This window comes from Hordeum vulgare, chromosome 7H, assembly GCF_904849725.1.
Source record: "Hordeum vulgare subsp. vulgare chromosome 7H, MorexV3_pseudomolecules_assembly, whole genome shotgun sequence".
Taxonomy (NCBI): domain Eukaryota; kingdom Viridiplantae; phylum Streptophyta; class Magnoliopsida; order Poales; family Poaceae; genus Hordeum; species Hordeum vulgare.
This window is the reverse complement of record NC_058524.1, coordinates 410718628-410740157: the sequence shown is the minus strand read 5'-3', so window position 1 is coordinate 410740157 and position 21530 is coordinate 410718628. Positions and strand designations below refer to the sequence as shown.

General features: G+C 42.4%; 1 protein-coding gene across 1 annotated transcript; it reads right to left on the bottom strand.

Annotated features, from left to right (window-relative positions):
• Positions 1-15633: 15633 nt before the first annotated feature.
• On the bottom strand, positions 15634-20284 carry LOC123410287 (protein CHUP1, chloroplastic-like). Its single transcript, XM_045103195.1, has 9 exons — positions 19964-20284; positions 19771-19849; positions 18260-19119; positions 17217-18173; positions 16976-17107; positions 16698-16879; positions 16405-16516; positions 16113-16256; positions 15634-15938 (listed from the first exon to the last, which is right to left on the bottom strand). The coding sequence occupies exons 3-9, from the start codon at positions 19043-19045 to the stop codon at positions 15855-15857; spliced, it is 2397 nt and encodes a 798-aa protein (XP_044959130.1). The 5' UTR covers positions 19046-19119; positions 19771-19849; positions 19964-20284; the 3' UTR covers positions 15634-15854.
• Between the last annotated feature and the right edge of the window lie 1246 nt (positions 20285-21530).

The window sequence follows — 21530 nt, the reverse complement described above, 5'->3', positions numbered from 1 at the left end:
TTGGATGGATTTGCCTCGGACTCTTCGGCTTAGTGGGGCACATGGCAAGCATGCAACACGTCTGACAACCCACCATCTCACATATGTTGCGCCAGGCACGACAATTTTGGCATTTTGGGTGGTAGAAAGATAAGTGTGAAAAACATTTTAACTTCTTGGTTGGATTTGTCTTCGGCAGACAAGGATGTTGCAAAGATAATCAACACCTGTAAACTAGAATGCATATGGTTAGCAGAGATAAGCATAGATGAGGTGTAAGGGTACGATCACATTTTACTAGATAGAAGTCGAAGATATAGCTATAAACAAGAGGTTGTAGAGGAAAACTCCATAGTGTCTCATATGATATATTCAATTGACAAGTTTTCAAGTTTGAAGATAAACACCTTATTTGAAGATAAACTCAAATATCTGAAGACATAGATGATAATACAAAGATAAAGGCAATGTCTTCATGAGGGGCTGGTGGTGTTGCCCACCTTATAAGAATGTTTGGCCCAGACACAGCGCAAATTATCGTGGCGCTCTGAAGTCATGTTCTTTGTTAATGTATTCACACTTGAAGTGTATGTCTTCATGAGTTGAAGAAAAACGTTACTTCGTGTGTTGTGCATCAAAGTCATATATATGCATAAGCGTTAGTATGTGTGTCCATTCAGTGGATGTTTGAGGATTGTAAGATATTTAGCTCACACCGCAGCTTGCAAAACCTCTTCTGATCCAAAGGCTTTGTGAAGATATCAGCCAATTGCTCTTATAACTTCATAGATTCAATGATGATGTCGCCCTTCAACACATGATCATGAAGAAAAAGATGTCGTATCCGAATGTGCTTTGTATTCGAGTGTTGTACTAGATTGTAGGCGATCTTGATAACACTCTCATTGTCGCAGTAGAGAGGTACTTTCTTCTCCTTGATGCCATGGTGCTTGAGAGTTTGCTTCATCCAGAGAAGTTGTGTATAGCATGCACCAATGGCAATGTATTCAGCTTCAGCAGTGGAGAATGAGACACGGTTTTGCTTCTTTGAAGACCAATAGACGAGTGATCATCCAAGAAAGTGACAAGTGCGTGATGTACACTTGCGATCAACTCTATCACGTGAAAAATCTGAGTCTGAATAGCCATTGAGATCAAACTTGGAGCCCTTTGGATACCATAATCCCAGTCTTGGGTGTGAGCCAAATATCAAAGTATTCGCTTCACTGCGAGGTGATGCGAGTCCTTTTGTGCCGCTTGGAATTGGGCACACATGCAAACGCTAAGCATTATATCTGGCCTAGATGCACATAGGTACAATAAAGAGCCAATCATGGAGCGATATACCTTCTGGTCGAATTCTTTACCATTTTCGTCAGTGCAGAGGTGATCGTTTGTTGGCAATGGTATCTTGTAGCCTTTACAACCTTGCATGCCAAACTTCTTGAAGCATTCCTTAAGGTACTTCTCGTGTGATACGAAGATCCCATTTGGTTGCCGTTGAATCTGAAGCCCTAGGAATAACTTCACCTCTCCCGTCATAAACATCTAATATTTCTCTTACATCATGAAGCTAAACTCATCACTATATCGATTGTTAGTGCATCTAAAAATAATGTCATCAACATATATTTCACGTACAAATAGTTCACCATCGTATGATTTAGTGAAAAGAGTGGGATCGAGTGAACCACGTTTGAAGCCTTTCTCCTTGAGAATTTCCTTGAGTGTGTCATACCAGGCCCTTGGTGCTTGTTTGAGTCCATACAATGACTTGTTGAGCCTGTTGACCATGTCGGGGTGTTTTGGATATTCAAAACCTGGTGGTTGAGCAACATATACTTCTTACTCAATCTTACCATTGAGGAATGCACTTTTGACATCCATTTGGTATAAGCATATATCATGATGGTTAGCATAAGCAAGCAATATGTTTATGGCTTCAAGTCTAGCCACAAGTGCAAAGATTTCACAGAAATCAATATCCTCAACCTGTGGGTAGCTTTGAGCGACAAGTCGGCCTTGTTTCTCACCATTTGGCCAGATTCATCTTGCTTGTTGCGGTAGATCTACTTTGTGTCGATGACATTGTGCTTCCATGGATCGGGACACTTGACTAGCTCCCATACAATGTTGAGCTTGAATTGATGAAGCTCTTCTTGCATGGCTTGAATCCATTCCGATTCCAAGAAGGAGTCATCTACTTTGGTGGGCTCTGAGATGGACACAAAAGCAAAGTGCCCACAAAAGTTAGCCAATTGGTTAGATCTTGAGAGAGTGAGAGGGCCTGGTTCATTAATGTGGTCGAGCATCTTCTCGATTTGAACTTCATTTACCACACGAGTATTAGCGGTTCAAAGACTTTGGTTTTGCTGTAGAGCATTATCTTCGTCAACAACATTATCTTGAGGAGCAGCATTATCTTCCTGATGAGCTGGTGGAGGAATGATGGCATCCTCGACTACTGGTTCCTCGGGTATGATTTCACAAGTGCCCATTAGCCGAATAGCTTCATTTGAAGGAAGTTCATCTAGCATAGGAGGCAGGTGCTCTCTTTGCGAGCCATTAGTTTCATTGAACCGCACATCTATAGTTTCAACAATTTTATTGTGGAAATTGTTGAAGACTTTGTAGGTGTGCGAGTCCGTTCCATAACCAAGCATAAAACCCTCATGTGCTTTCGGTGCAAATTTTGACGTGTGGTGTGGATCCCTAATCCAACATCTTGCACCGAATATTTTGAAATAACCGACATTGGGTTTCTTACCAACCAGTAGCTCATATGTGGTTTTCTTGATAAATTTATGAAGATATACCCTGTTGATGATGTGACATGCAGTGTCAATGGCTTTAGGCCAAAACTTTCTTGGAGTCTTGTTTCATCAAGCATAGTGCGAGCCATCTCAATAATTGTCCTATTCTTGCACTCCGCAACACCGTTCTGCTCTGGTGTGTATGAAGCACAGAACTCGTGAATGATACCCAGAGTCTCAAGAAAGGTATCCAGCCTTGTGTTTTTGAATCCTGTTCCATTGTGACTCCTGATATGCTTGATCTTGACGTCGTAGTTGGTCATGCACCTGTTTGCAAAGCGCCTAAAGACATCTTGCACTTCACCCTTATAAAGTAAGATGTACACCCAGGTATATCTAGAGTAATCATCAACAATTATGAAGCCATATAGATATGAAGTGGTATAGAAAGTGGAATAGTGAGTAGGGCCGAATAAGTCCATGTGGAGTAGCTCGAAGGGACTCGAAGTCATCATGATGGTCTTTGAGGGATGTTTAGCCCTAGTCATCTTTCCGGCTTCGGAGGCACCACACAGATGGTCCTTATTGAACTTGACACCCTTGCCACCAATGATGTGATTCTTCTTGGCGAATGTATGCAAGTTCCTCATACCAGCGTGTCATAGTTGTCGATGCCATAGCCAATATTCTGAAGCCTTTTCTAGAAGTCATGTGGCGACATGTGGTTCTGTAGAGAATTCTACCATGTGTAGATCACCTCTTCAAAAACCTTCGAAGACTTTGGATTTGTGAGAGTCCATTAGTACATTGCATCAAAATTTGCCAAAGATGACAAGCATGTCAAGATCACACAGAATTGAGACAGACATTAAGTTGTATCCAAGGGATTCAACAAGCATCACATTTTCCATGTGCTTATTCCTTGATATAACAACTCTACCTAGTCCCAGCACCTTGCTGCTGCTTTTGTCGGCAAAGACGATGTGTTATTTTGTTGGGGTCAAAGAGTTGACTCCATCAATAGGCTTCGATCACTAGTCATGTGACTAGTGCATCTACTATCCATGATCCATTCGGTTGGAAGGGATTTGTTTTCTAGCATTGAGAATTAGTCTTGTTCACCAAGGCATGCAGCAACATCATGCATTCATCAAGATATTGCAGTAATAGAAATAGTAACACTCGAGGACATAAACGTTAAAACCATTTTCATTTGTTTTCTTGTGTCCAGACAAGAATTTTTTCGAGTCTCTAGACATAGTATTCAAGTTAGGATTGATTCTCTATACAGACCCGATACTTCCTGAAGATATTAGTTGTTCTTAACCACCCACATCTTGAGGGGTGGCTTAGAAGCAATAAGACGTAAATCAGCATTAGAGAACTTCGGCATTGTATACCTAATGGCACATTTCAGATGGGGGTAGAATACTCAAAGAATATGGAGAGAAGTTTTTTTGGGTGAACATAATGGTTCACGCCATAGTGCTGATATTCATGAGTCTTTTGAGTCCTTCCCTGCGAAACGTAGTTGTAAGTGCTATCATATGAAGCCTTGTGTCTTCTCGAAGACATTGATCTTGGCAATGTCTTCTTCTTGAGAGATGTCATGATGACATTTACTGGAAGCTTCTCAAGAAGACATTTGGGAATCTAGATCCTCTTCATGGGTGAACCATTCCTGCAGTTAGTGCGAGTGAGCCTAGAAAATACTTCACCATTTTGACATTTGAACAGTTTGTAGTTGGAATCAAAGTATTATTCAATGATGATAGGATTAGCATAGGTAAAGCCAGATAATGTGGATGGATCAACTCTGGGGCCCTTTGCAGCAACCCATGTGGTTTTGTGGTACTACTCACGCTTCTAGTAAGATCCATCTGCATTGTTGTTTCTTTCAAACCAAACACCCTCTTTCCTATGGTTTTTGTTCATGATTGTCTTCTTGAGGACTTTTGTATGTACCTATCTCAAACAATGTCTTCAACCTGTCATTACCATTAGTAATAGAAGTGGTTTCCTCAGGAGAGGGGTTAGATACCACGGATACAGTTGAAGATATGGCATTTGCAGAAGCATTTGAACATTCAGTAGTGCAATCATTAGCTTCACGGGGAAAGCATTTTAATCATGGAGCATCAAATTTGTCGTGAGCAGTACTGATCTGTTCATCAAGGAGTGAACTGTTTTCCTTCCGAAGACCCTCATAAGAATCTTTTAACTTACAAACATATACAAGAGAAATCTTCTCATGATCAGTTGAGAGAGGGTCATGAATATTTTGGAGATTCTTGACGAAGATCATGCATATCTTTTGCCATATCTTTGTTCAGACTCATCTTGCTACACAACAGGTCATCACTTTTATCTAGAGTTAGTTGCATTTTGTCCATAGCATTTTGTTGCTTAGTAGCAATTTTGACAAGTTTAGAATAGCTAGGTTTCAAGTCATCATCAGTTTCAGCTTCGCTGTCAGACTCATAGCATGAATATTTTGGTGATACCTTGGAGCCTTTTGCCATGAAGTAGTAGGCTGGAGCATTGTCGTCATCACTGGCTTCAGTGTTGATGAGGTGACCATTGTCTTAGGAGTCGAAGATAGTCGAGGCAACGAATGCTGAAGCCATTGTAAAACCAGCAACTTCAAAATGAGACTCCTCCTTGGATCCCTCTTCAGCTTCGGACCCAGATTCAGCATCAGAATCCACCTCCTTGCCAATGAAAGCATGTGCTTTGGAGATCTTCTTATGCGACGAAGACTTGGATGAAGAATTGTGATACTTCTTCTTCTTCTTGTTGTCATCGGAATCATAGCTCTTGCTCTTCTTCTTTGATTCCTTCTCCCACTGAGGACAATCAGCGATGAAGTGACCTACTTTCTTGCACTTGTGATAGGATTGCTTCTTGCCGTCATGAGAAGACATTTTGCCAAATTTCTTTGAGTCATGCCTTGAGGACTTTGAAAAGCGTTTTGACTTGGCAAACTTCTCGAACTTTGCGACAAGAAGTGCAAGTTCTTTGCCAAAGTCTTGGGCACCATCAGAACTGCATTCAGATTTACCTTCAGATGAAGACACAACCTTTGCCTTCAGTGCACGAGAATGACCATAGCGCGAACCATAGATTTCCCCTTTTCAGCTTTTTGGAATTCATGAGTGTTTAGCCTCTCAAGTATATCAAGATGATCCAATTATTTGAAGTCAGGGCATTCTTAGATCACGAGGGCAAGAGTGTCAAAGAAACTGACAAGAGATTTCAATAGCTTCTTCACAACTTCATGTTTGGTGATATGAGTGGCACCAAGTGCATTTAGCTCATTTAAGATATCAGTCATATGATCAAACATGAGTTGGACATTTTCGTTGTCAAGCCTCTTGAAGCGGTTGAACGGGTTGTGGAGCACATGTACCCGTGAGTCTCTCTCAGATGAGACACCTTCATTGACCTTGGGTAGCCATTCCCAGATTTGCTTCGCAGTCTCAAGAGCACTCACACTGTCATACTGTCATTTGTTCAGATGACCACAAATGATGTTCTTGGTGATGAAGTCCAGTTGAGAAAATCTCCTCACATCAGCAGAAGTGACACCTTCGCCAATCTTGGGAACACTTGCCATGACGACATACGAGAGGCCGTTGTCAATGGCTTCGAGATGCATGCACATTTTCTTCTTCGAGTATGGCTAATCAGTGCCATCGAAGACAGGGCACGTTGTAGAAACATTGATTATCCCTGTAGTCGACATGGCTAAAACTCCAGGTGGTTAAACCGAAACACAAAACAAGGGAGTACCTTGCACGCATACCAATTGAAACTGCTAGTTATCGACTAGAGGGGGTGAATAGGCGATTTTTATAAAAGCTTCGAAACAGTAAATTTATTCAAAGTTAAGTGGAAGTGATACAGGATGAGGTAGGGATAAGTATCAAGGATCTATGCAAAGCATGCAATAATACAAAGACACCCAACCATGCAAAGTATAGTTATCATGCACACTAAGATATATCACAGATAAACTTAGGAAGTGTGAAGATAAACCATAGTTGAAAATGTCTTCGGAGAATGTCTTTGGGAGAGATGATCAAGAAATGGCATCACAGTAGTGTAAGTAAAGAGAGTGAAGGATAGAACAAGTAGCGTGATGAAGACACATGATTTTTTGGACCAGTTCCAGTTGCTTTGACAACTATACGTCTGGTTGGGGAGGGTTAGACCTCATCATCACCTTGATCCCCTTGAGACTAAGTCTCTCAGACAACGCCCAATTACTCAGTTAAGTCTTCAGGGGAGACTTCTGAAACCCGTGCAAACTTGGTCACCCGTCAATCCACAATGACTCTTGGATTGATCGACACCATGGTCACCCGGCAATCCACAATGAATCTTGGATGCACTAGACCATGGCGCCTAGCCGTCTGGAAGATCACAGTCTTCAAGTGTAACAAGTATTCATTTCTCTTAGAATAGAATGACTTTGGTAATACCCAAATACTTTGGCTCTAGGCATTTGAGTTTATCCTTGCAGGATAGTTTTGTCTCAATGTCTTCGAGGTGGGTTTCTCAAAAACGGTAGCAACCGTATCAACTCTGAGAAGCCACCAACTTATGGTGGAGGGGGTGGGCTATTTGTAGCCAACATGCAACCCTACTTGATATGACCAAAAGGACCCTGGGTCAATGGCAAACTAACACGTGTTTCACCGGTCGGATTTCAAAGACACACACGGAAACATTACTTGGGCTACAAGTAATGCTGACTCAACCAACTCTGGAAGAGATTTCCTCTCAATGTCTTCGCTCTAACATATAGGTATATGTGGGTTGAGCATTACGTCAGCGCCTAACTTTGATCACATCGACCCCACTTAGTAGTATGGTGGTTCCTACGACTCGGGAAAGAAGAAACAAAACAACAAAAGACTTCGTCTTCGATTTTCATTGTCTTCAAGCAATTATCTTCGTGCACCACCAATGGCTTCGGTCATCATCAATGTTTTCGAACATTTTAGGTGGTCGTCTTCAATGATTAAATTGAATCTCCAGGGACTTCTATCTATGTTATCCCATGAACTCTCACAAAAACGTTAGTCCCTCAACCACATCTGTCTTCAATACTCCAAAACCAACAACGGGTGGCACTAGATGCACTTACACCCTTTCTTTGGAGACGCTTAACAAGGTGGATAGTAGCTGCTTGTAGTCTCCATGGTTGTGGCAGTCTAGAGCCCTCCTCGTGATTGCAAGATCGAGAATGCGAAGATCACCAACCATTTTAGGTCGGTGAATTGCCTTCCAATTGACCAAGCAATAACCCTAGTGAGGGCTTCAATCCCTTTCCATTAGAAGGCTCTCTGATTTTTTCCACTAGCTTTGGAAATCCAAGGTGATGGATCAATCGACATTAAGGGGAGCCACTTGAACAAGGATAAGACGACCAAACTATGTGAGAAAGTATGTTCTCCATGAGTTTAATTAGTTGTTTCAATGCATGTTTGTGTATCGTTAGTGGTGAAGTTTCAAGGGTGCAGACAATGTCACATAGAATAGAAGTCTCGTTGCTCTATCTTTATCATTTTTCTCACTATTGTGCCCAACACTAACGATACTCGGGAGTCTACAGTGTGATGTGGTCAACATATCATACAAAATATATATAGTGGTTTGTTGTTCGGCACTTATGCATGTATTTGCAGCGTGCATGTTTGATGTGGTTAGCGTTTCTCATGTTTCCATTATTTTGGGCTTTCTATCAATCGTGAAAACCTACATCACGCTATCTAAACATGTTTGCTAGTGCTGACCATATGGCATGGGAGGTTTCTGTGAGGCAACCTAAACTAATACCTCCTTTGAGAGATTGCAAAGAGAAAGGCTACAATTTGTTGATCTTGAATCAGTCATGGGTTATAGGCAGGGTTTGGGATGGTATGCTCTTTTCCTTCTGAATTTTTGGTAACAATGGTTTTGGATGGCTCGGGTGTTGTCTGACCTATGTGCCCATCTAGCCCGGAACCCATGATTTGGGAGAGAGCTTGGGCTTTCCATAGGATGTTGTTAGTTCTTGTGGGAGACTCGGATGTTGTGCTGGTCAGGCCGATGGAAGGAACATGGGTGGAGTTGGCCATGGTTTAATGCGGTGGAGAAGATGATTAGGGGTTGCAGCTAGAGAGAGATAGGTGCTAGATGTGGCAGAATAGGGAGGCTCAGGTACCATGTCAAATATGTTGTAAGTGTCTCATTGCCCATACATAGGCACCCGCATGATATATATTGATATGATGGCTTGGGTTACGAGTTGTGGTTGTGGGGAATCAACCACTCAAGATATCACATGGAAGCTCAGGATAGAGATAAGAAATATCTAAACAAAGTTTGTCTCTGTCTCTAGTTACAATAAGATAAAGCATGCCTCTCACAACCGGGGCACCCTCAACCTATACATTTAACACCCTCCCATAATCATAACTGTACCAAGTTAAGATTATACTTAAATTCCTGAACTTCCCTTGTAGGTAGTGCTTTTGTAAGACCATCTGCAACTTGATCTCTTGAATGCACAAACCGGATTTCTAGTTCTTTGCATGCAACTCGTTCCCTCACAAAATGATAATCAATCTCAATATGTTTGGTCCTTGCATGAAAAAAAGGATTAGCTGAAAGATATGTGGCACAAAGGTTATTACACCAAAGACATGTGGTTTGAGAGTGATGTATCCCAAGTTCTCTCAGCGTGGATTTGACCCATATGATTTATGTTATTGCATCGGCCAAGGCCTTGCACTATGCTATAGTAGTAGACCTGGACACTATAGCTTGTTTCTTTAGACGCCATGAGATTACATTGGGTCCAAGAAATATAGCAAATCATCCTATATACCTTCTATTATCCACACATCCTACCCACACAGAGTTAGAAAAAGCACTAACCAATGTGGATGGTGACTTATTAATGGTCAAGCCAAGACTTAGAGTACTCTTGACATATCTTAGTATGTGTTTCACAAATATCCAATGTGTTGTGGTAGGTGCATGAAGAAATTTACAAAAAAAATATAGTAAAACAAATATCAAGCCTAGTTAAAGTCAATTACTTAAGTGCACCAACCATGCTTCTGTACCTCGTGCCATCCTCTTGATCCAAAAGTTCACCTTCAACAAGAGACAATTTCTCTCTGATGGATAGTGCAGTTGGTGATGGTTTACAACCCTGCAATTCAAAACTCTTCAAAAGATCAGTTGCATATTTTTCCTATGACAAATGAAGACCACCTTCTTTGTTTTTCATCACTTCTATGCCAAGAAAGAAGTGTAGATTACCTAAGTCATTGAGAGCAAATTCAGAATTCAAGTATTTTAACAAGGTTGTCACTGCTTCCTTTGATGAACTTGTAACAATAATGTCATCAACATAAATAACCACAAATATGCAAGTACATGACTTATTATAAATAAACAATGATGTATCATATCTTGAAGGAACAAAACCAACTGTTTGCAACTTTGAGCTCAACCGGGAGTACCATGCCCTAGGAGCCTGTTTTAGTCCATAAAGAGATCTGCCCAACCTGCATACATGAAAGGTTCTATTTTTGTCCTCATAGCGAGGAGGTTGTTTCATGTAAAATTCCTCTTCCACAACACCATGAAGAAACGCATCCTCACATCTAGGTGTGTCGGACTCCATCCTCTAGATACAACAATGGACAAAACAAGACATATAGTGGCAGGTTTAACAACCTGACTAAATGTATCCTCATAGTCCAGACCATACCTCTGTTTGAAACCCTTTGCAACAAGTCTAGCTTTGTATTGATATGTGGTGCCATCTGAATTTTTCTTTATTCTAAACACCCATTTGCAATTGATCAAATTTTTACCTTGCTATGACGGAACAAGATGCCATGTTTTGTATTTCTGAAGTGCTTGAAATTCTACTTCCATAGCTTTTCTCCACCTTGAATTTTTACAAGCTTCCTCAAACGTACTAGGTTCTCCAGCATAACATGTTAAACCATACTTGACTTTGTACTTAATTGGCTGAATTACACCTGCATGCAATCTTGTATGTAGTGGAGGTTTTTGCTGGCTGCACCGCCACATCCGAGTATTCCGGCAAAGATCCAAGAGGTTGATCTGCTGCAGGAGATCCCGGCGATCCCGGTGTGGATTCGCTGGTGGCGGCAGTCGTCGGATCATCTGTGGCCAAGCTAGCACCTTGCGGAGGGGCGGGCGACACAGAAAATCCAAATGCTCCTCACACCATGCTAGGCCCACGCGCTCCGGACAACACGTCAAGCCCACATGCTTCCGCCACAAGATGGGAGTAAGTACCGGCTCCAGATTCATGGCTGGCCCGCCTGATGTAGACGCATGGGGTCACACCCGAACTGTCGGGTGACGTGTCATCGCATGGCGACGCCTGCACATGGTGCTACTGGTCCACACCCTAACGTGTGCATGACAGAGATCCTATGAGCTCCCATCGAGGCTCCAATCCCGAAGCCGATCCCGTCAGATCTAGCACCACTGATCCCGAGGAAGATCTGATGGCAAGGTTGTCACGTAGAGGGTGCATAAAATGACGACTGTTGTGGCTGGTTTCTTCATTGTTTTGCATCAAATTTTTCCTGTTGCTTCCAATTCTGATCCTGTAACATTATAATACTCATTTGCATGGTTAGAAGCATTAGTCATATGATCAATACAATTGTCATCCCTTGCAAGTAACCGGTTAAATGAGAAGGTAATAATAGGATTTCTTTGTGAAGAAAAGCATCGACATTAGGATGTAGATGGGCAAAGGGAAAGATAGTTTCATCGAAGACAACGTCACGAGAGAGATATACTCGACCAGTAGAGACATCTAGGCATTCTACACCCGTATGTTTAGCACTATAGCCTAGAAAAACACATTTTTTGAATGGAACATGAGTTTGTGGTTGTTATAGAGACGCAAGTTGGGCCAACAAGCGCAACCAAACACGCAAAGTGGAGTATAACTTAGCAGCCTATGCAAGGGTGTATCATTTTGAATAACACATCTAGTAAACATGTTAATGACATGATCTGCGGTGAGAAATCCCTTATCCCAAAACTTGAGGGGCATGGAGGCATCGGCAAGCAAAGAGAGGTCTACTTCAACAATATGCATATGCTTACGCGGAGCCATTTTGTTGACGTGCATGGGGACATCATACATCATGTGAAATGCCCAAAGTTTGAAAAAGCATAGAGTTTCTCATACTCACCACCCAAATCAAATCGGACGACAAGTATTTTACTGTAAAATTGACATTCAACAAGTGCTTGAAAGTATTGGAAAACTTGGAAAACATAGAACGTCTTTTAAGAAGATAGATCCATGTATACTTACTAGAAGCATCTATGAAGCTGACATAGTAAGTATGACACCCAACAGACATAGGGGATGGACCCCACACATCAGAAAAAATAAGCTCCAAAGGCTTAGTAGAAACACTAGTAGAAATCGGATATGGCAATTGATGAGACTTTTCTGTTTGACAAGAATCATATATAGTTTCAAGACTATGTTCACCAACACATGGGAGCTGATTATTCCTAAGCACTTCTTGAACAATAATAAATAATGGATGTCCTAATCTTGCATGCCACTGTTGTGAAGAAATTTTGATGACACCACAAACTTGTTTATTGAAGCTTCTAAATTCAGGAATCAACGGGTAGAGTCCATGCACACATATACCTCCATAGAGAATGTTCCTTGTGACCTGATCTCGGATAAAAAGAAATAGGGGTAAAACTCCAAAAATACTTTATTGTCAAGAGCAATACAATGAACAGAAAGGAGATTTTTGGATGTTCCAGGAGCATGCAAGATATTTCTAAGATGAATATTGTGATGGGGTGTTGGGACAATTGCATGACCAATATGATCAATCTTCGTACTTTCACCATTGGCATTGTGAACTTAATCATGTCCATGATACTTCTCACTCATCGTCACCTTCTCGAGCTTGTTGGTGATGTGGTTGGTGGCTCCTGAGTCAACATACCAATTTCTGTCAACCCTGTATGATGTGTGTGGAGCTGCTACAATCTTTCTCTTGGAATTGTTCTCGACATAGCACCAATCACAATCCTTGGCAATATGATTATTTTTCTTGCATATTTGACACTTGTTCTCATATTTCTCATACCCTTGGAAGGGGTGCCCCTATTGTTGTTATAGTAGGGGCGCATGTTGCCACCGCCACCATTTCGGTAGTGGCTGCCGCCGTTTTTGTAGTGGTCGCCACCGCCACCCCCCGTGTTCTTGTTGTAGTGGCCATTGCTGCCACCATTGTTGGAGTTATTGTAGTATTCGTAGCCATTGCCGTCGTTGTTCTGTTAGTGGTTGTCGCCACCACCACCGAGGCTACTGCCTCCGCCGCCGCGAGATCCATTCCACCACCACTCTTGTTAGAGTTGCGATAACCCCTCAAGTTGTTGTTGCCGTGTCCTCGGGATGTATCATTAGCGGAAGATTTGAGAGCACCTGCCCATGTACCGAGGAACATCTCAATGCACTCGTCAAAGTTCGCAACCATGCCAAAGAGATCGTCCACCAAGAGGGGTTCGGTGTGCACGTCTAGCGTCGAGATTAAGGGTTGATAGTCCATGTCGAGCCCTGCAATGATAAAGGAAAGAAGCTCCTCGTTTGTTATGGGTTTCCCCACTACAACAAGTTCGTCCGAGAGGCCTCTCATCTGATCGAAGTATGTGGTGGCACTCTGGGAGGCTTTCTATGCATTGGAAAGAGATATACGATAGTTGTTTGCGCAAGAGCGGGATTGGGCAGCAAAAATGTTTGCCAATGCTGACCATATGGCATGGTAGGCTTCTATCGAGGCGACCTGAACTAATACCTCCTTTGAGAGATTGTGGAGGAGAAAGGCTACGATGTGCTGATCTTGAATCACCCATGGGTTATAGGCAGGGTTTGAGATGGTATGTTATTTTCCTTCTGAATTTTTGGTAACAATGGTTTTGGCTAGCTCGGGTGTTGTGTGGTCTATGTACCCATATAGCCCGGCACCCATGATTTGGGAGCGAGCTTGGGCTTTCCATAGCATGTAGTTGGTTCTTGTGAGAGGCTCGGATGTGGTGTTGGTCAGGCCGATGGAAGGAACATGGATGGAGCTGGCCATGGTTTAATGCAGTGGAGAAGATGATGAAGGGTTGCGGCGAGAGAGATATAGGTGATAGATGTGGCGGAATAGGGAGGCTCTAATACCATGTAAAATATGTTGTAAGTGTCTCAATGCCCATACATAGGCACCGACATGAGAATGGGAACTTTTGAAACCTTGATGTATATACATCCTATATGCAAAAGAAATTTAGCAATTCAACAAAATTTTCAAAATTTCTGAATATTTTTTTTGAAATAAACTTGACCTTCCATTGTACTTGTAAGAAAAATTCCATCAAAATAAAATAACGCTTTGAGTTCTTTTTGGAAAAAACAAATTTTCAATCAAAATAATGTGAATAGTGACCTATAATAGCAAATAAATTTTGTTTTTTTGTCCAAAAGTCAATGTTGACTTTTTCCCGTGAAAATTATATAGTAGTGCAAAACAAAGTCAAGGTTAATCTAAAAATACTTTAAAAATATTTTAAATTTTTAATTAATTATTTTAAAAGTCCTCATATAAGGTGCATATACAACTAGGAACCAAAGTGTATTTCTTCCCGCATGATATATATTGATATGATGGCTTGGGTTACAAGTAAACCTGGGCATACCTGGGCCTGGCCAGATTTTGGGTCAGGCTTGAGAAAGCCCGAACTGAAAAACTCAAGCCAGTCCCGGCCCTAATAAATCGGGCCCGAACCCGACAAAGCCCAGCCAACCCGGCCTGATCACGACTAAAAATTAGTTTTTTGCAAGCTCGAGGCCAACCTGGTCTGCTATTCAGGCTCACTTTCTAGGCCCGAACCTGACCTGATGGCATGATCAGGCCTGGCCTGGCCTGGGATTTTCGGGAGGGGTCAGGTCAGACCGTCCGGACCACGCTGCCCATGCCCAGGTCTGCCCATGTCCGGACCACAATGTGAAATCAACCACATTACATGCAGGTTCGGGATAGAGATAAGAAAGATCTAAACAAGTCTATATCTATCTCTAGTTACAATAAAATAAACCAAACCGGTCACAGCCGGCACACCCTAAATCTATACATTTAACACAACATTCTACAGTGTCCAATGTTTGTACTCCCTCCGTTCTATAATGTAAGAGGGTTTTTTACATTAGTATAGTGAAAAGCGTAATAATTTGATTGTACATATCTTTAATTGATTGTTTTTTTAGAAAAGGAGGCATTGTCTCGGCCTCTGCATCGAGTGATGCATGCAGCCTTTTAATTAAATAAGGAAAATGAGTCCAAAACAAATACATCAATCTTTAATTGGTGCAAAAAATGTCACAGATTTAGTATTAAATAGTACTCCTTCCGTAAATAGTACTCCTTCCGCCCTAAAAATTTTGTCTTAAGTTTATCTAGAAACTGATGTATCTAAATACTAAAATGCGACTTACATCAAAATACTAAAATGCGACTAGATACATTCATATCTACACAAATCTAAGACAAGAATTTTGGGAGAAGGGAGTACTAATTTTGTACTAGATCAACGGCACTTATTTTAGGATAGAGGGAGTATTAAACAAGTTCAAACAAATCTGAAAATTCTACACATTAGAGACGAAAGACTTCCAGATGCTTGCAAATTTTCGGCTGAGATGACACCTGAGGAGCTCGGTACAGAAACTAATTCTCCCATTCCTAGCAGACTGACAAGAGTTCTAGTTGAGTACCGGAACTGCAAACTAGAAACATTTTTCCTTGAGAAGGAAGTTAAAACACCCGGCCGCTGCAAACTGAAAATATATAGCTTACACAAACTCGCATGTTTCAGCAATGTTGCTTCCAAATCCCTACACGCGCCGAAGCTGGTCTCCTCAGGCTAGGAAACTCAAATACACTACATACATACACACCAACCTTTCAAACCGCCTGTCATGCTTACCGAGAAGGTAAGCCAGAGTTTCCAGCGAACAAAAAAGTTCAGGTCATGCTACATCGAGTTGCCTTCCTACTGGGTACTGTTCCTAACATGAACAAGATTCCTCAGCTCCTCAAATGCATCCATGGTCTCTGTGTCAAATCCTCCGGCAAACTGAAAAACAAAATGAATGGTCAATTTAGAGCAGGCGCCATAAGGTTTTTTCGGGAAGCAAGAATGGCCCCGAATTAGCCATAGGTTCTCAAGTAACACAGATAGTATAAAACAAAGAACTCAAGAAGACAGCTGTGATAGTAATATAAGAGTGTTACTGGTGCAATGTGTTACCTGATGAATTCTGAAGGCAAATCTCACAGCCTGAAGCAGCATGTACTCCAGAGCTAGGTCCTTGTTCAGAGGTCCCATGTACTGAAGCTCCATAGCAACTCTTTTCATGTACATATTTGCTAGTTTCACAGAAGCAAATTTTATCTGCAGTGGTCAAGGGAAGAAATGGATTACTCCCATGATGATATTTCCAAAGCGCGTTTGCCGGTACTGGTATGATAGTAATATTTAGCACTAAGAGCTCAAAACCTGCAGAGGGGTGGTCTAATACAGAAAATTATACTGCACTTACCTTGCTAATAAGATTGTTGTCAAGCATCCAGTCAATTGGAATGTTAAACTCCTTACACTGCCTCATCATTGCATCCCTCGTCCTCAGAACACTGTACACGCCTCGCTCCGTCCTGGATTAGGAATGCCAATCAAAGTTCAGTACACAATGCGATCGTGCAGACTATTTTTTTTATATACTCCCTCCGTCCCAAAATAAGTGTCTCGACTTTGTACTAGCTCTAGTACAAAGTTGTATTAAGCTTGAGACAGTTATTTTGGGACGGAGGGAGTAGTAAGTAAACTTGGCCATACTTTTCAGACACCGTTATCATTTTCTTAAGTGCAATGTCACAGGGAAGGCGTGGATCGTCTTTATAGTTAGAAACTTCTGTTTCCAACTTTTTAAGGTCTTGGTAGCCAAAAGCTGCCTCTCGTAAAGTGTCTGCCTTCCTCTCGGGCCAATCAAAATGCTTCAGCACTGCTCTCTCATCCACCTTCAAGCAACACAATTAAATGAAAAAAGAGTAACTTCAGTGACTGCTGCAACTGAAAAGAATGCTTACAGAATGGTAATATTAGAATATGCGTACCAGGAAACCGAGTTCATCATCAAGCCACTTCACAAATGCAACCACGTCTTCTATATCTTTGTAAGCTGCATCAGTCACCTCCTTGATCAATGATTTCACAAATTCACCTTGAGTCTCAACATCCGCCTTGATCTGAAAATGGAATGACAAGCCAAAGCACAGAGTCAGTGCAGGAACCAGCTGCTTTATTGTTATCTACATTGTATCATGGGTATGGGTTCAATCTGGCTACTCTACTTACAGCTTGCAAATGCGAAGAACGGTTCTCGATTTCACCAATCATACTACTCCGCACATTTGCTGAGTTAGCAGTTTCACCGATTCCACCCCCAGAAGTATCTTTCTTTGAATCCCTTCTCATAAGTGAATGGTAAAGCTCTGCAACTTGTGGTGCCCTCTTCATGACTCCAGTACTTCTTGTGGAAAACTTAGGCGGAGGAGGCGGAGGAGGTGGCCGGGGTGGATTTACAGTCGATCCATTTGATGGACCAGAATGTGGCAGAGACACCGAAGGTCTTGGTGGAGGGTTTGGAATGCGCAGGGTGCGCTTTTCGACATCCAAGCATTGAGACTTGCATATTTCTGGCTTGCCAAGAACAAATCTTGAACTATCAGATTGACCAAAATCATACTTGTCCACTAGAAGTTCACGCTTCTCCCTGCTTGCCTGATCCTTATTACAGGATACTGCTTCATCTGTTGCCTCTGGAAGGCAGATAAAGGTATCAGATTGCCTTCTCTTCACAATGTTCAAGTCCTGTGCACATCCCTTTGATCCACCAAGTGAGTGCCTACGTGTCGGGCTTCGTGTTTCTGTGGCTTCAATCCATGCTCTATCAAGAAGAGATTCCTTTTTAGATGTTTGACAGTTTGTATCATTCTGAGACCATTGCTTGATACGTTCGGCAATACTGAGCCTTTTATCATCAGAACTGTTCTCACCATTTCTGGTGTTGCCATCACAATGATCATCATTACAAGCCATACCATCATTATAACCGAGATCCGTGATTGCTCTGGCTGTTTGATCTGAGCTACAGAGCTCATGACGTAAACATGAATTAATCCACCGAAGATAAGCAAGCTCCTCAACCTCAGTCAGCCGACTCATTTGCAGGCCCTCAACTTGCTTGCTCAAGTTTGCATTGGTGTGCCGCAACAATGAGGCCTCTGCTTGAACCTTGGCGACTATCTCGCTCTGTTGAAAATAAGGAGGACGCAGAGAAGATTAGTTGAAGAAGAACTGGTAGTGTGCTAGAAATGGCCAAATTAATGTGATGGTACCTCTGCATTCTTTTCAAGGACAGACAATTTGGACTCTGCTGAAGAGAGCTTGATTGCAAGACTTCGTTTCTGAAACTGAAGCTCTTTGTTTAAACGACGCAGCTCAACAACTTCAAACTCCAAGTTTCCTGAAGAAGATACATTGTCTCCATCCGCACTAGAAGCGTGATTGCCATGCCCATCCAACCTTACAGTTTCTTCATGCTGCTCCACCATAGAAGACAGGGCTGATAGCTGTTCAGAAAGGCTTGTTTTCTCAGCTTCCAATGAAGTTTTAAGCCGTGCAAGCTTGTCAATCTCATTCTTCCTAGAATCAAGCTCCTTCTCGAGTGCCGAAACCCTTGGATTTTCTCTGCATTGCTGCAACTCTGATTGCAAAGTTGATTCTCTTTCCTTGGACTCACGCAGTTGTTCCCTGAGATGGTCCAACTCAAGAAAAAGATCATGAGATGCCGGGGACCTGATACCGTGGCAATCAAAGGCATGGGGATGAACTTGAGCACCAGCAGGTGAGCAAGGAAAATCTCCTATCAGAGATCTCTTAACCCTAGACTGGTATGTAATCTGTTGGTTGCTCTGGTTAACATTCCCCACGCTTGCAAGAGGCGGCTTCTTGCTTGCAATAGCTGCTGTCTTCTTGGTTTTCTTGTCAGCTGTGAACCCCTTGACAATCTGGGATCCCCATGATGACCCAAACTTGGGCTTGAGAGGATTTTGGTTACTTTTGGAATCAACCCTCGATTTGCATGGCTTTGATTGGTTGTCGAACATGATATCCTCTTTCATCTTTGCTCAAGACAAAAATACAGTGAACACCAACCATGCAACGGTGGCAGAATTTTACTACAATGTCACACTTCCTGCAAATAAAAGAGGACGCAAATGTGAGTAATTCACCAGGAACAAATATCACCACCATAACATAATATAAAAATAACAAGTATAACAAAACAGGAATTGCTAAAGAACTGAAGGACCAGATATAAATGCCCTTACAACTCGCCCATAAACATTAAATGAACAATCACATCAACTCAATATCTGATAAAGTGAGTCCTTTTCGCAAGACACTAGCCAGGACGATGAGTTCTTCTCGGCAAGACGCAGGACCATAAAGGAACAGTTAACCTTGAGAATGCATTCGTAGCTGCTCCCGTGAATGCCTTTTATGCAGTGTGGGCTGGGCTCTGGAGGGAGTAACGTTTATCGCTAGCATAGTAGCATTGGAAACTGAATCTATCTATTCCCCAAGCTGAGTCAGCAGTAGTAGTATTTACAAGAAGCAAATCGCAAACAGAGATGGTACAGGCCTGAGCAATAGTTCAGTGCTATGAGGCTGCACAACCAGAAGCACCGGATCCCAAATCCTTGCTGCCCGGCACAATACATTTGCCCCGGAACAAAAAAGCATGGCAAAATCGAACCTTTGAGCACAAGAAATCGACCTTACATAGTACTACTACAGTATGTAGCTACTGTAGTTGAGATGAGTGATTCTCAAACAAACTTACCTCCCATCCCGCCGCCGGAATGCGGCGGACGCGTCCGGCGAAGAAACAGCGGAGATTGTCAGAACACCTTCCGATGCACCTGAAAACATAGCAGAAAACACGAATCTGAGCTCCAGCAGTAAACCCCCTCGGAACCCAGAAACCCCCACCCAAAACAAACAAGCACGCTCCAAGCCCTGAGCTTGAGACCTACCCCGGCGCCCCGGACAGAGCCGCGACCTTGGCCTGTAAACTGAGCTGAGCAGCCACCGATGAACAGAGAACGGGACGGGAGCGGGGCGAGGGGAGGGGAGGAGGAGGAGGAGGAGGTGGAGGGTGGACGTGACAAGGGAACGGAGGGCAGGGCAGCTTCGGATGCTCGCCTCGTTCCTGCGTCCCCCTCCCCACGCGCTGGATTTTTCTATGGGGGCTCCTCGCCGGATTCCGAGACGGGCTCGCGGAGCGTTCGAGGATTTGCTGGCCGCCTTCTCACTCTTTGGTCTGGTCCGGGTGAGAGCGGTGGGTTTTGAATTTTGAAATGAGGGCGACGCCGAGGCTAGGGCACTAGGCCGAGCGAGTAGCCGTAGCTCAGGGGAGACAGGCCGACGCGCCGACGCCGACAGGTGGAGCCCGTCTCGGGTGGTCGTCGGCTTTTTCGTCTGACTTTGTTTGTTTGTTTTCTCTGCGTGTCGCAGCCGCTGCGTGTCTGCGTGCGCAGCGCTGCTGCCCTTCTTCGCTGTCGGAATACAAGAGCATCTACACCGGATAAGAGGATGTTTGGATACGTTTTAGGCCCTGTTTGTTTGATAGTCTCGGAATTTTTTTGTCCCAACTTAAAAGTCCCTTGTCCCTATACGTTTGTTTTCAGGGACTAAATAAAGACTAGAGGTCATTAAATGACATGTAAAAATACCATGTTACCCTTAGTAGTGTAGTACTAGTTATTAAATGACATGCTAAAAGTATGGGCATTGTTGGAAAAAGTGTCAAAAAGTCCCAAAAAGATCCTTCCATAGGGACTTCTTCAAATAGTCTCAAATACCATTTTCTAGTCCCTAAAAGTTCCTCCCGTTTGTTTCACATGAGACTTTTTGGGACTTTTTTAGTCCCTACATCAAAAAGTCCCTGGAAACAAACACTCTCTTAGTCCCACGAGAGCAAGTATAATAGTATAGCCATCTGCTGGCTATAAGTCATTGTCATGTCATTTATAACCCATCTTAGGCTGACCATAGTGGGGTATCATAGCTGTAGTAACATAGTCTTGGGACTAGCAAACATGTTGATGTAACAAGTAATTAAAAAAAAAGGATTATAGTAACATAGGTAGATACCTAACATGTTAAATGCTATGCTATTATGTGTCATACATGTCAATAAATGAGATCATCTATGATACTAATTTATGATACTATGCACTATGAAGGTAGTGTCATACAATAGTAACGTATGCATGATACTAATATATGTTACTCTCCACTATGAGCAGCCTTATAGCCAACATATACAATACTCCCTCCGTCCGCGAATAAATGTGCATATAGAAATTTTAAGACAGATTATAGAGTGAAGTAAAAAACTGCATTGGAAAGATGCAAGCTATCATCTCTCTCATCTTTAATTACTTCACACCCAATGAGCTAAGCGCATGTAGAAAGTAAAAAGACCATGTGTTAAATGTTATTGGTCCTGATTACCGTGTGATGAGAGAGAAACATTTTTTCTCTACTTTATAGTTCATTGAGAAGATAGATGTACAATTTTTTAGGACAAATTTTAAA